This window comes from Sminthopsis crassicaudata, chromosome 5, assembly GCF_048593235.1.
Source record: "Sminthopsis crassicaudata isolate SCR6 chromosome 5, ASM4859323v1, whole genome shotgun sequence".
Lineage (NCBI taxonomy): Eukaryota > Metazoa > Chordata > Mammalia > Dasyuromorphia > Dasyuridae > Sminthopsis > Sminthopsis crassicaudata.
The window spans coordinates 291,393,649-291,407,678 of NC_133621.1; the positions used below are offsets into that span (position 1 = coordinate 291,393,649).

Consider the following 14,030-nt stretch of genomic DNA (forward strand, 5'->3'; position numbering starts at 1 on the left):
AGAAATTGAATGGGGAAGGGATCCCAGACCAAAGGAAGTGCAGAAAGAGGAAAGCCTAGGCACAAGAAGTTCCCTTCATAGACCTCCCACAGGTAACGTCTTTTAAATCCTTTTTTTTATTAGAAAAATAAACCAATTAAATAGCACTGCTGCTTGTAAAATCTGATTTAACAGATTCTGTGGATGAGTTTTCACAGTCGCTGTTCCTCTCCCTGGGTGCTGACATATTGGGGGGATGGTGTCTACTGATATTTAGCAGATGAAACCTCAGTTAACGTGAATATAATCTTCCACATCATCCTACTTGATATTTCATTCATTCCATATACATTTATTAAGCACCTAGTGTGTGCCAGGTCCTAGGGAAACAAATACAAAGAATGATACCATCCCTTTTCTCATGGAGCTTGTATTCTAATAGATGATGATGATATGTGTGTGTGTATGTATGTACATAGATGTGTGTATGTATATATTAGTAGATACAAAATAAATACAAATAAACAAAAGATAATCAGGAAGGAAGAGAACTAATAGTGGAAGAGGGGGATCATGAAAAGGCTATAGGAGGTAGGTACTTAAGTTGTATTTTGAAGGAAGAGAAGGATTCAAAAAGGTAGAGGTGAGGAGAGAAAGCATTTTAGTCATAGAACATGGCCAATGCAAAGATTCATTGGGAGGAAATGGAGTGTCCTTTGCACAAAGAACAGAGAGAGGCTCAGTATTTTTTTTCTTCTTTCCTCCTTCCTTCCTTCATCCCTTTTTCCTCCCTCCCTTCCTTTCTTTTTTTCTTTCTTTTTCTTCTTTCCATTCTAGTCTGGAAATGCAGGGATGGCTACTCATGGGCCCAACTTTACTTTCATTAGGATGAGAGCTTCAACATGCTCTGTTTCCAATTTCCTCCATAGGTCACCTGGGACCCCTCCCCCATTCCCAGTGCTCACCACATTATTGCCTACACTGAATTAGGCTAGCCTACTGATTCTCAGAATTCCTGATCCACCAACCTTCTCCCCCAAGCTGGGACTATAGGCATGAGCTACCATGTCTGGTATTTCTCCAAAGAACGGCCATTGCATCCTTGTGTCCTATCCTAGAAACAGGGGATGCTTACCTCATTTTTCATGGAAATGAAAAAGCAAGGCAATAAATTTAAAGAAAAGTAACAGTAGAATTATTCTTTCCCAGGTTGACTGTTGAGGAACAAAGAACTAGTGTTTTGAATCCTGGCTGTTCAAAACCTAATGACTTTTATATACTATGTTTGGCTAAAGCTTTCCTTCTCTACCCTTCCCTGCTTTTATTTTTCAAATATAAATTAGAGAAGCTCATAGGGCTAGTTTATATGTAGGAAATATATTTTGTACTGACCAGGTGAAGTCTTGGAAGAGCTTTTGTAAAGAGTGTTTTGTCAACCACCAATCAATCTTTAATAAATACTGGTGTTGAGTTATTCATCGATTCAAGTTCTCTAAACCATCTTATCTTATTTGGTTGCATTCAATAAATATTCATTGACTAGTGTGGGATAGGGAACTTGGAATAAGAAAGATAATGCTTCAGATATTAACTATGTGATCCTGGGCAAAACACTAAAAAAAAATTAAAAAAAAAACCTCTTCGCCTCAGTTTCTCCATCTGCAAAATGAAGGGATTGGACTCAATGATTTTTAAAGACCTTCTAATTCTAAATGTGTTCTTTTATGGATAAAGAGATAGTGTGGTACAGAGGAAAAAGGAGGGTATTGAGAAGCAGGCAGGATTCAGATCCTCACTTTGTTCCTTAGTATTTCTGTGGCTTTGGGCAAATGGGCCTCTCATCTCTCTTCTGGAAAATGAGGGAGTTGGCCTCTGGTCTCTAGGACATTTCTAGTCCTAAATCTATGACCTCAAACAATACAGCAAGAGAGGCTGTTATTATCTCATTTTACAGATGATAAAATGAGCTCAGGAAAGGTAAAGTGCACATTTATGACTAAGGAGTTGAAACTAAATCAGATGAATTCTATGTCAAGAGTAGAATCTATATTTTAGTCCTGTCCCGACCCCAAATTGCTTGCGGCATCTCCTTTATGGTGCTCTTCTTGTCAAGAATTTTCATTGGCCATATTCACTATGGAGATCATCTCTGCCCGTTGATTTAGTCAACAAACATTTGTCAAGTCTATGTGTCATTCACTTAGGGATGCAGGGACAAAGGTGAAAGTATTTTCCTTCAAGAAACATACTGTCTATTAGCAAGAGACAATGTGTATATAATAAATATATAAAATATAAAAGTAATGGGGATAATAACAGCAGCGGGGAAGCAGAAAGATGTCATGTAGAAGGTAGTATCTGAGCTTGGCTTTGGAGGTGAGGCAGGAAAGAGGGAGTTTCAGGAAAAAGGAAGAATATTGGCATCAACTTTACTTGACCATCATCATGATGATAGCTAACATTTATATTGCACCTACTATGTGCCAAGTCCTGTGGCGAAGTGTTTTACAAATATTCTTTCCTTTTATCTTCACAACAACCATAAGGAGGGGGCAGGTGCTATTCTTATCCCATTTTACAGATGAGGAAACTGAGGTAAATAGGGTTAAGGGACTTGCCCAGAGTCACACAGTAAGTATCTGAAGTCAAATTTGAATTTGGGTCTTCCTGACTCCAGGGTAGACATTCTAGCTACTTATTGAATGAACGAATAAAAAAAATATTGCTTATTCTGTGATCAATCCTGGGGATAGAAATAGAAGCCAAGTAGAACACTAAAGAAGTGTAATGTTTGGCAATGCTGGAAAGGTAAGTTGGAGGCAGGCTATGATGAGTTTTAAATGATAGTTTAGTGTGTGTTTTATTTTGGAGATACTAGGGAGCCACATTTTGAAGGTACTAGGGAGCTACTGGGGTTTATTGAGCAGGGGACTGATGTGCTTTTATCTGTGTTTTCCCCATGTCCTTTTTTTGTCTTAACAAAAAATAAAGCAAAATTGAAGCAATCGAGTGACTTTGGTGGTCTTTAATGCTTTCATCTGTCTGATAATACCAACCTAGCATTGGATTACTAATTATATTAGTGACAAGTTAATAGAGGGAAAGACAGTTTCTGTGACCTTGAGAAACCAACGCAGCTGGAGCTTTTAACAGAAGGAAAATCTGAGTGGTGGCCATTATCTCTTTCTTTCCTCCTGTCTTCCTTCCCATTCTTCCTTAAACTATCTAATTCTCTTTCTCCTTCCTCCCTCCCTCCCTCCCTCCCTCCCTCCCTCCCTCCCTCCCTCCCTTCCTTCCTTCCTTCCTTCCTTCCTTCCTTCCTTCCTTCCTTCCTTCCTTCCTTCCTTCCTTCCTTCCTTCCTTCCTTTAATAAAAAATGTATCTTTGCTTTTCACTTTTGATGAGTCCCCATTCTTCTCTCTTTTCTCAGTCATGCGGAGGAATCCTTTTGGAATGGACATCTGTTGTCCGGAAGGGGTTCTAGGAGTCCACTTCAGGAACTCTACAACCCAACTCAGGTAAGTCCTTTGATCTATCACACCTTAGGTCCAATCTTTCGACTTCGATACTTCTTGTTGATTGAAAAGTGATTTCCTGTTTGGTTTCAAAATTTGCTTCTGTCAAGAACAAATTCTCCTCCTTCTTTAATCTTATTTTATTATTGTGCTTTATAGGATGGGTCTTTGTAATCTGAAGTGAAAAAAAGAAATGTCTCAATTTAGTGGTTTATCTAGATTTAGAGTTGTGTTTATGTGTCAGACAAGACCAATATTAAACAAGTCAGATCAGAGCTACAGTTGCCATTCCATGGGCTGGTGAGAAAACATAGCATTGGGAATTTAGGGATTGCATAGACTGGTCCCAAGGATCTCTGGGAAAACATAGCATTGGCAATTTAGGGGTTGCATAAAATGGTTCCAAGGGTCTCTAGGAAAACATAGCATTAAGAATTTTGGGGTTGCATAGCCTGATTGGGCTGCTGAAAAACAGAGCATTGGGAATTTGGAAGTTGCATAAAATGGTTCTAAGAGCCACTGGAAAAACAGAGCATTGGGAATTTTGGGGTTGCATAGACTGGTTGAGTTGCTAGAAAAACATAGCAATGGGAATTTGGGGGTTGCATAGACTGGCTCTGGGAAAGCATAGCAATGGGAATTTGGGGGTTGCATAGACTGGCTCTGGGAAAGCATAGCAATGGGAATTTGGGGGTTGCATAGACTGGCTCTGGAAAGCATGGCAATGGGAATTTGGGGGTTGCATAGATTGGTTCCATGAATTGGGCTTGCTTCACTAGGTCTTTGGGGGAGTACAACTTCCATCAGAGGAGAAAGAATTTCACATGGACAAGTTCTCCATCTGATTTTAACATCTAACAAGTATCCATTGAGCTGTACCTCACTCAGCACATTTGGCAATGCTTAATTATTTGCGTGTTGGGGCTTTTTCTTAAGTGACTATCCTAATAAATCTGCCTCAGTGTAGCTTTAATAAGGCAGTAAACGTTTCCAGTGCCTGTTGACTATGAAAAGAGTTACTCTTTCAGATGAATAAATTCCAGCCCACTCTGTGCCCCTAAATAGAAGGAGTGAGAACAATATTAGAGGGCCCTAGAGCCATAATGATTAACCCTCAAGATGCCCAGACATCTCTTGTGGTCAATTTGGATTCTCTTTTTCCCACTCTTTTTCACTTTGCTAGAATATTTATGAGTGTTGTTTGCACTATCACAAAATAGAAAACCAAAGAAACAATCTGAGAAACAACAGCTAGGGATTGAGTAAAAAAGAATAAAGCATTTAAAGTGATAAAGGAATGGCAAAAATTTATTATAGCCAACATTAAAGCTTCTTGACATCTGTCAGAAGTCATCCAGAAATGAAAAACTGTACATAGGTACCATAAACCCTTTCTGCTCTTTCAGACCTGTAGTGGGCAGGCTATGTGGGGTGGAAGTGGACCCAAAGATGCAAACTATCACTTTATTACCTATTTTCTTTGGTATTCCTTTTTATTATACATGTTTTGCTGGAACTGAATCTACATAGCATTTAGCAGTTTCTTGTTTTAACATAGATGTCAAAATAAAGTAAATAATTTAGAATCTTTTCCCTCATCCCTATTTACTTTGGGACTTAAGCTGTCTAGTTTGATTTTTTTTCCTTGATCAAACGAAAGATATGCTTTAAAATAATTTCAAATTAGAAAAGAAATAGCTATCATTTTTATGTTTACAAAGTACTTGATATACATGATCTTGATTCTCACAATTTTGTAATGGGTACCACAAATTATTTCTATCCCTCTTTTGCAGGTGAGAAAACTGAGTCTTAAAGAAATAATTTACCCACAATCTCACAGGCAGGATTTGAAGCTTGTCTCCAGCCTTCAAACATACTAGACTCAGCATCTCACACTTTTCCACTATTCCCTCTGGAATTTAAGTTGTCGGCTTTGATTTTATCCTTGTTGAAATTAGCCAGATACTTGAAAACCCACTTTGAAGGACTGAAATATCTGATTTGTCTTTCCACAATGAACAAATTCTTCCAGTAATTCAATCAAACAATCAACAGTCAATGTATTAAGCCTCTAGACAGTGCCAAGTACTGGGGATATGAAGACCAAACTATATCCTGCTCACAAGGACATTATGTTCCATTTGGGGAGATAAGTACATATCATTTCCCTAAGCCTGTCCTTCTCTAGGTGATTCATGCAGTTAGCAAAATAGGCAAGTTTTTCTTTTCTTTTTTAAAGTTTTTTTAAAAATAAAAAAATAACAGTATTTTATTTTTCCAAACACATGAAAAGACAATTTTCAACATTCATCTTTGCAAAACCTTGTGTTCCAAATTTTTTCCCTCTCCCCAAGATAGCAAGCAATCTGATATAGATTAAACATATGCAATTCTTCTAAACATATTTCTATATTCGTCATGCTGTGCAAGAAAAATCAGATCAAAAGGGAAAAGCATGAGAGAAAAAATAAGCAAACAAACAACACTAATAAAAAAAGATGAAATACTATGTTTCCATCCACATTCAGTTTCCATAATCCTCTCTCTAGATGTGGATGGCACTTTCTATCCCAAGTCTATTGGAATTCAGGGAAATTTTTCTTGAGGCTTAGTTTGGTGGATGAGCTGTTTGATGGTGGAGAAGGAGAGTCAGGGCCCTTTATTCATTTCCCCCCTTCAGTACAAATTGGGTGCATAAGAACTTAATAGGAGCACTTTTGCTCAAAGGTGGTGACAAGAGAAACATGTGATGATGTGCAGATGTTAATCATTTCTATCTGTTCTGAGGTTATTTTGTTCTTCCAAATAAAGCTATTGATCTGTTTCCACTTTTCTGATTGGGTTTTTATGGGGAACAGATGGCCAAGCAATTTTGTGACTGGGGTCAGGGGTTAAGAAAATGATGAAAAATATGAATTAAAAAATAAGTCTGATTGTATCCACCCCTCTTTCCTTTAAAAAATTGGTGAGGGGAAATAGCTTTATTTTTTTCTTCTTTTCTACTGTGGACTGAAGCTTGTGGCGTCTTTGATCCATACTAAAGTTCATATCAACAATACTCTTAGTGCTTTTGTCTACTATTTGCACGAAAATAGGTAGATAGGCCAGTTAATGTTCTCACTTTTTTATATTAATAAGTCCCACACCCTCCTTCCTATGTGGCTACTAAGAAATTTGCCTATTGCTTGAGAATAGAATCAGCTATTACTGAGTACTATCTATCTACCAGGATATCCAATGTGGAAATTCTTGATAGAATTCCCCTTTCCTTCCCACTTCCTCATCCTTAGACTTTTTTTTTTTTTGCATTTGATAGTATTTTTTTTCAATAATATGTAAATAGTTTTCAACATTGATTTTTGTAAGATTTTGAGTTCCATTTTTCTTTTTCCTCCTTCCTCCCCAAGACAGTAAGCAATCCATAGCTTATACATATACAATTATGTTCAAAATACTTCCATATTAGTCATATTGTGCAAGAAGAATAAGAACAAAAGGGAAAAACCATAAGAAAAATAATTTTAAAATTGAAAAAAGAATACTTTGACCTGTATTCAGACTCCATAATTCTTTCTCTAGTTGTGGATGACATTTTCCATATCAAGTCTTTGGAAAGTGTTTTGGATCACCTATTGCTGAGAAGAGCTAAGTCAGTCATGGTCGATCCTCACACAATGCCACTGTTACCATGTACAATGTTCTGGTTCTGCTCACTTCCCCTCAGCATCAGTTCATGCAAGTCTTTCCTTCCGAAGGCTTTTAAAGCACTATTCTATGTGTATTTGATAGCCTTGGGAAATCATAGGATCACAGATTACCAGCTGGATGGAACCTTAGAGGTGATCTAGTCCAACTATTTCATTCTATAGGTGAGGAAAGTGAAGTATCAGCTGGTTTTGTGAGAGCATCTTGAGCTAAGAGTATACTCAATATATGTGCACAGAGCACTGGACTTGGAGTCAGGAAAACTCATCTTCATGAGTTCAAATCCAGACTCAGACACTTAATAGCTTTGGGGCTCTGGGCAAATCACTTCATCCTGTTTACCTCAGTTTCCTCACCTGTAAGCTGAGCTGGAGAATGGAATGGCAAACTACTCCAATATCTCTGCTAAGAAAACCATAAGGGGTCACAGAGAGTTGGACATGACTGGAATGATTGAATAACAACACTCATCATAGTCCCTTCATCAGGGAAGTAAATGAATATCACTTTGCTTGATGGCTGGTCTTTCTGACCAGATTCAGCGTTCCTGCTTTGCTTTTGTTTCCTTCTCAAGCCACCATTCTCTCCTACTCCTCCGCAAACCTGGCAAGCTGCTCTTTTTTTTTTTTTTTTTTTTTTTTAAAGAAATCGTGAAGTTAATCTGGGCTGCTGGGGGTGGGGGAATGTGGTATGGAATTGAGAGAAAAGAGGGAATCCATTTCTCCTTCTGGGCTTCAATTCCATATGACGAGACCTTTAAAACTTAACACCCAAGGTAGCTCAGTCATGTTCTGTCAGCTGTCTTTCCTTGCCAGCCAAGCCACTGAAGATGTAAAAATGGACAGCCAACCAGGAGTGGTATGATCCTAAGTACTAAACTCCTTCTATGTCTTAGAAATCATTTTGTTCTTGGTGATGCAATTTTCTCTTGGTTCTCTCTTTGCATTTACCTTAAAAGCTGGGTTCAAATCTGACCCCTCCCATTTATTCATGTAACCTTGGTAAGTGATTTCCGCTCTCTCTAAAACCCAATTTTCTCACCTGGAAAATGAAAGGTCAAAGTTCCCATCTAACTCTACATCTACAATCCTGTGGCAAATAAAGAGAAAAATGCCTTTTAGTGGAAGGAAACCAGTGTTGACTTGGAAATTAGGAATGTATAGCTTAAGAAGATGACTAAAGTTGTGTTTCAGAAGAAAATTCCATGTCAATGGATGAACAAGGGCCAAAAGTCCTTCTGGGAAATGTGTTACAATCTCCTTTTATATCCTAGATTTTCTTATTTTTAGCTCAAATCCTTACTGTTTAAGGGGAAAAAAGAAAGTTGGTGAAAATGATATTTGTATTGGGTATTCTTAGAAAAAAGTACCACTATTGGATGTCTTGTAATTTTCCCCATTCTGTGCCATCTCCCAAGCTAAATATAAAACCTAATTGCTGATCAGATTCTCTGACAAGTCACCGACAGTTCAGTAGTTGCTGACTGCATTTTTGAGGGCTGAGTCTATATGTGGGCAGTCCTGTCTCTGACCAGACTCAGCTGGCAAGGCAGAGCTGAGTTGCTAGCAATTAATCAGGCATAATTACCCCATATGCTAGACTGGTAAAAACAGGTCCTTCCTTCTTCTGGTCCCTTGTGACTCTCTCTTGAGGGGATAGTTTGTACAAGGACTATAGGAGCCTAAATTTAGACCAACTGGTTCAATGCTCTCTACAGATGTGGAAACCGAGGTCCATGGAGATGTTAGGGTCACAGGTACCTAGCAGGCTTTAGAGTCTAATTCCATCATTTTAAAGATGGGGAAGCAGAGGACCAGAGAAGTCTAATGATTTATCAGGATGGATACAGGAGATAAAGTGCTGAGGACCTGGGCTTCAAATCCTCATCCTATCACTATAATGAACTTGGGCAGATCTTTTTTTCCTTTCTAAGGCCTCTATTTCCTTATCTGTCAAATGGGACAGAGAATGACCTGCATCCTTTTTGGTCCCTTTCAGCCTTTTGTCTGTGACCCTGTAATAATAGAGTCGATTAGTGAGTAACTGAGCTGGGATTCACTTTCACTTGCTGCTGTGTTTCTTTTCTACCATACAACCATTAATTACTTGGTGGGTTAATCCATCACTTTTCTGGTCCAGAGAGGATATAGAGGTCCCTTTCTACCCAGTTCCCCATCCCCAAACCAAGAAGAGGAGATCTTACCTAAGACCCCCACGGCTCTGTTAGGTAGAGGAGAATTTGGCTATTTTTGGCTCCAGCTTGTTTTTTTCCCAGAAATTCGTGTCATTAGTCATAAGAACATAAGAATTGGAAAGAGCTGGGAAGACTCAGCATGACTCATCCCCACTACTGAGAAAATACCTTAACACATATTTTTACTGACAGGTCATCATCCTCATCTTCATATAGCCCATTTAAAAATATTGAAATGAATTCAATGTAATATGTTCAAAATCCATTTTCCTCATCTTCCTCATTGGGGGGTTCATAGGTGCAAAATTAATTATCAATCAATTAATCAACATTGGTAAAGTGCCTACTAGACAAAGCAGTTCCTGCCCTCAAGAAGCTTGCAACCTAATGTCTCAGGATGACATTGTTAAGGACTGACCCACTGGAAATCATGTTCTTTCTGGATTTATTTCTATTTCTGATGTTTACTACCTGTGTAGTAACGTTGGACAAGTCACCCAATTTTTCCAGGTCTTGGTTTCCTCAACTGTAAAATAATAGGAGTGGATTAGATGACCTTCAAGTTTCCTTCTTAGTCTCGAGCTGATTTTCTGTGATTGTTCTAGCCAGAGAGTGTTCTAGCCAATTAGCTTCTTTGCTTTCCATCACACTTGGCCCTTCATCTCTACATTCAGTTCTTTGCACAAGTGGTCCCCACATACCTGAACAGAATGTGTTGCTCACCACAACCATAAAAACCTGTGGAGTTATATGGGGAAGAACCACAACCATAACTTCCTTCAAAGCTCACATTTTGTGCCACCCCCTGCAGGAAGCCTTCCCGGATCTCTTTAGTTGGTGGTGTTCTCTCTTCCCTCTCCAGATTATCTGCAAAATCCCCAGATTACTGATATGTGTAAATGCTGCATCCTTCAGTAGAAAATCAGCCATTTTCCATTTTCTCTTTTGTTTTTATATCCGCTGCATCTAACATAAGTACTTGATAAATGTTTGTGGAACTCAGTTCATTTTTTAAAAATGAATTTTTATATCTTCTGTTCATTTATTACAATCAATTCTAAATATTTCCTTTTCCCTCCTTTGCCTTCTCCCAGAGAGCTCTCTTATTAAAAAGACTTTATTTTAAGAATCATGTTTTCATGCTAGATGGTGGCTGGAGGAATGCTTTGTCAGGATTTGAAGTCATATTATTTGAGGATCAGTTGAAAGAATTGAGTAAATTAATCTAGAGGAGCAAGGGGTTATTTGGGGGATGGAAGTAGGAAAGAGATTTGGCAGGTGAACTAGACCAGTTCTCCTTGACTTCAAAGAATAGAACAAATAACTGGTGGATGAAAGTGACAGGGAAATGTTTATTTCTCTAAATTCAATACAAGTTTTTTTTAAAAAAAAAAACTTCCTAATAATCAGGACTGCTTAGTGAGCTAGTAATGTAAGGATTCGATTGTTGTCTGGAATATGTTTGCATTGGAGATCTTCAATTAGAGAGTGAAAGATTCCTTCTTGAAGACATTATGGGGGGGGGGGCTTCTAGAATCAGCTGGTTAAAATTGCATAACAAAAGACCTTTGAGGTCCCTCCCAACTATACATTATACTTTCTCTGTATCCCAGTTTTAAATTTTGGGTGATATCATTTGGGATAATTCCCAGGATGGAAGCTCTAAACACTAGTACAAATTAACAACTTTCTGCAATCTAGTCTTTAAAAAAAAAAACACCTAGAGGAGGAGTGGAAGATCATTTGCAATCATTCTTATCTAGATCTTGCCACTGGACTCATGAGGATGGTGACCTTGCACAGCTCTCCCTCATTTAAATCCAATTCATTTGCATGTCATGATATCAACTCCCAGATGTCTTGATCTTCTTGGAGAATGAAAGACAAATAATAACAGAGGAGCAATGAGAAGTTCAATGCTTTGTCTAACATCCTACAACCAGTATCTGTTAGAGGCAAAATTTGAACTCGAGTTTTCTTGTCTCTAAAATCAGTCTTCTATCCACCACTCCAGTCTGCCTGTCTCACATAGCAAATGCTCCCTTATGAATAAGAATTAAGGAGGAAAAAGGATCCTTTTTTCCCCATATGTGATGTGTGAACAGTGACAAATATCAGACCTACATGTCAAACTTTAGAAGGAAATAAGGTGTGTCCAGAAAAAAAAAAAAAAAAGGGTAGCTTTGCCAAATCTGGTCAATTAATAAATGAAGAGTACATCTAATTATCCTGCAGCAGGACAGCAGCTGTCTACCAGCCAAATAGGAATTAATTGATTTACTTGTAGACTGTCTCCTTATGCAAAGATATTAGTTACTGTCAGGATGGTAGAACAGCAGCTGGCTGGCAAACACGAAATATTGCATTAACCTCACCACGCAGACGGTGCTGGGGAGAGCCTTCTATTATTAATCACAAATTACAAGAGATAATCATGACTTATCCAGATGCACAGAAAGGATGTGGGTACTCCATCCTTCTCACACAAATGCCTTCCACACTCGTGAGTTTTCCTGGAAGCTGCTCCAGGTTGCTAATGAAGATGCTCATCAAACCAGAGCTAGTAGTGACTTCAGGTCCAAGATGCTGGGCTTTGCTCCTTGATTGTAAGGATGCCAGCAACTGGTGGTCCTTGAGGAAAATGCAAAGCAGAAAGAGTTAGAAGGGCACAGGAAAGCAGCCCAGACAATCTTTTGTGGGGGGAGGCTATTTCTAGATTTTTATGAATGTCCCTAAGGAAGGCAGCTGAGATGAAAAAGGGTGTGGAGTTCCTGTCATGAGAGGACCAACTGGGGAAAAATAGTTTAAGTTGGAATCGAAAAGAGGGCTCCCTTCTGAAGCTATTTAAGGATCAGTTGAAAGAATTGAGTAAATTAATCTAGAGGAACAAGGGTTTGTTTGGGGGACAGAAGTAGGAAAGAGATTCGGCAGGTGAACTAGACCAGTTTTCCTTGACTTCAAAGAATAGAACAAATACTGAGTATCCCAAAATGGTACTCAAAGATTGAGTCCCCTGAAGAACACTAGTGTTATGGATTTTCCATCCTAAACTACAGCTCATAAAGCTCCCATTATGATCTCTCTTGAAAACCAAAAAGAAACATATTTTAATATTTTGATGATTTCACTCATGCTAGGAACTCTAGGATAAAACACCTTCTACTAATACAGAACAACTCATCTGCAATTTATAGCCTTAGAGAACTACCTTCCAGGTGTTAAAGGATTAAGTGCTTTATTGTAGGGTTAAGCAAACCCCAATGGGTTCACTTTCACTCTTTAGCCAGAGGAGACTATTAACTCAGAGGGGAGGCATTTATTGGAATAGAATAATGACAGAATATCTATCCTAGGACAAATCTTCAAATCCATGAGGTTCACCCTTTAGTGCCCCAGCTCTAAGACATCTTTCCTCTTCTGGGTTTCTTTAAATAATTCTTCCTTTTCTTCCTCACTAGAATTATTTGCTCTACCATTTTAGTGTTTCTGGCCCCATCATCTCTAAGCTAGAAGTTATCTAAGAATTTTTCTTCCTCCCTGATTATAGGAGTTATGGAAATTTCTTAGCCAGTCTCACCTCCATCTATCAGAGCTGTAACTAGGATGGAGCAACTGAGGCTTTGGTTCGAGAATACCAACATTTGGAGCTCTTAAAAACTTAATAAATACACTCCTCCAGCATCATAGAAGCCATTAAACAACTAACTATCCCTTCTCTCTTAGTTAATTATTACTCGTACGACTTTCATATTATGAATTAAAAAGTTGTTTTGAGGATAAGAATTTTGCCCTGGAAGGAAAGATGGCTAGTTATGGATCAGGTCGCCAACTTTATGTCCATGCTGTGGTGCATTTATTAGGAAAATGAGAAGAAATTATTTAAAACCAGTCCAGTTTAGCTGAAGGTATCAGCTAAAACCTTTATTAAAAATGTTTTTAAAAGATTTTACCATGTTCAGAGGGAAAAGGTCTACCTTCATTTGAGAGCTAACTAGCACACGTCCTCAATCACCATGGGATGTTGAGCAAAGAGAAGTGTTGCCTTCTCTTAGCTTAGCATCCCCTGTTTTTTCCCCTCCACTATTTAGGGTTTCTGTGGCAGGTGTGTGGTGCCGGGGAGGAAGTAGTGAGCCTCCGCTCAGCATGGTTCCCAAGGGAAGCCAACTGGAAGCTACCACCTCCTCTCACAGCTGCACAAGACACGTGCCTTTGGGCAAAAGTTGAATGAGGAATTGAAGGCACTATGGGAGCTGCCAGGGGCTGATTTCTCCCATGCCCTATGCCCTGCCTGTCTTAACAAGGATGTACAAGGGAGGGATGACTGATTCTTTCTTTTATGGTGAATCAGCTGTTGTTTAGCCAGGTCACCCGGATACTTGTCAGGGAACTGTCCAGGGTTCAGAGGGTGAGGGAAAAGAGGGAGGGGGAAGGGACAACATCCTGGTTCTTCTAGACTGTGGTTCTTTCAGACTGAGCTCTTGTCATCCCGTTGCCTTCCCTCCTTTAGGAGATGTTGGGGAGTTCACTATCTCCACTGAAATATCTCCTGTTTTCTTTCTCTCCTTTTTTTGAAAATTGCGAAACAGCCTAGCAACAATTCTAGAAGCCCTTGCCCAAAACAAATTGTAAGGTCA

The 14,030-nt window shown here is 38.8% G+C and overlaps 1 protein-coding gene across 1 annotated transcript in view; it reads left to right on the forward strand.

The window, feature by feature from the left end:
- CHST11 (carbohydrate sulfotransferase 11) overlaps positions 1 to 14,030 on the forward strand; it is a 322,041-nt gene that overhangs the window by 145,293 nt on the left and 162,718 nt on the right. Inside the window, 2 exon segments of the mRNA XM_074271457.1 lie at positions 3,410 to 3,447; positions 3,450 to 3,497. Coding sequence (XP_074127558.1) covers positions 3,410 to 3,447; positions 3,450 to 3,497 — 86 coding nt within the window.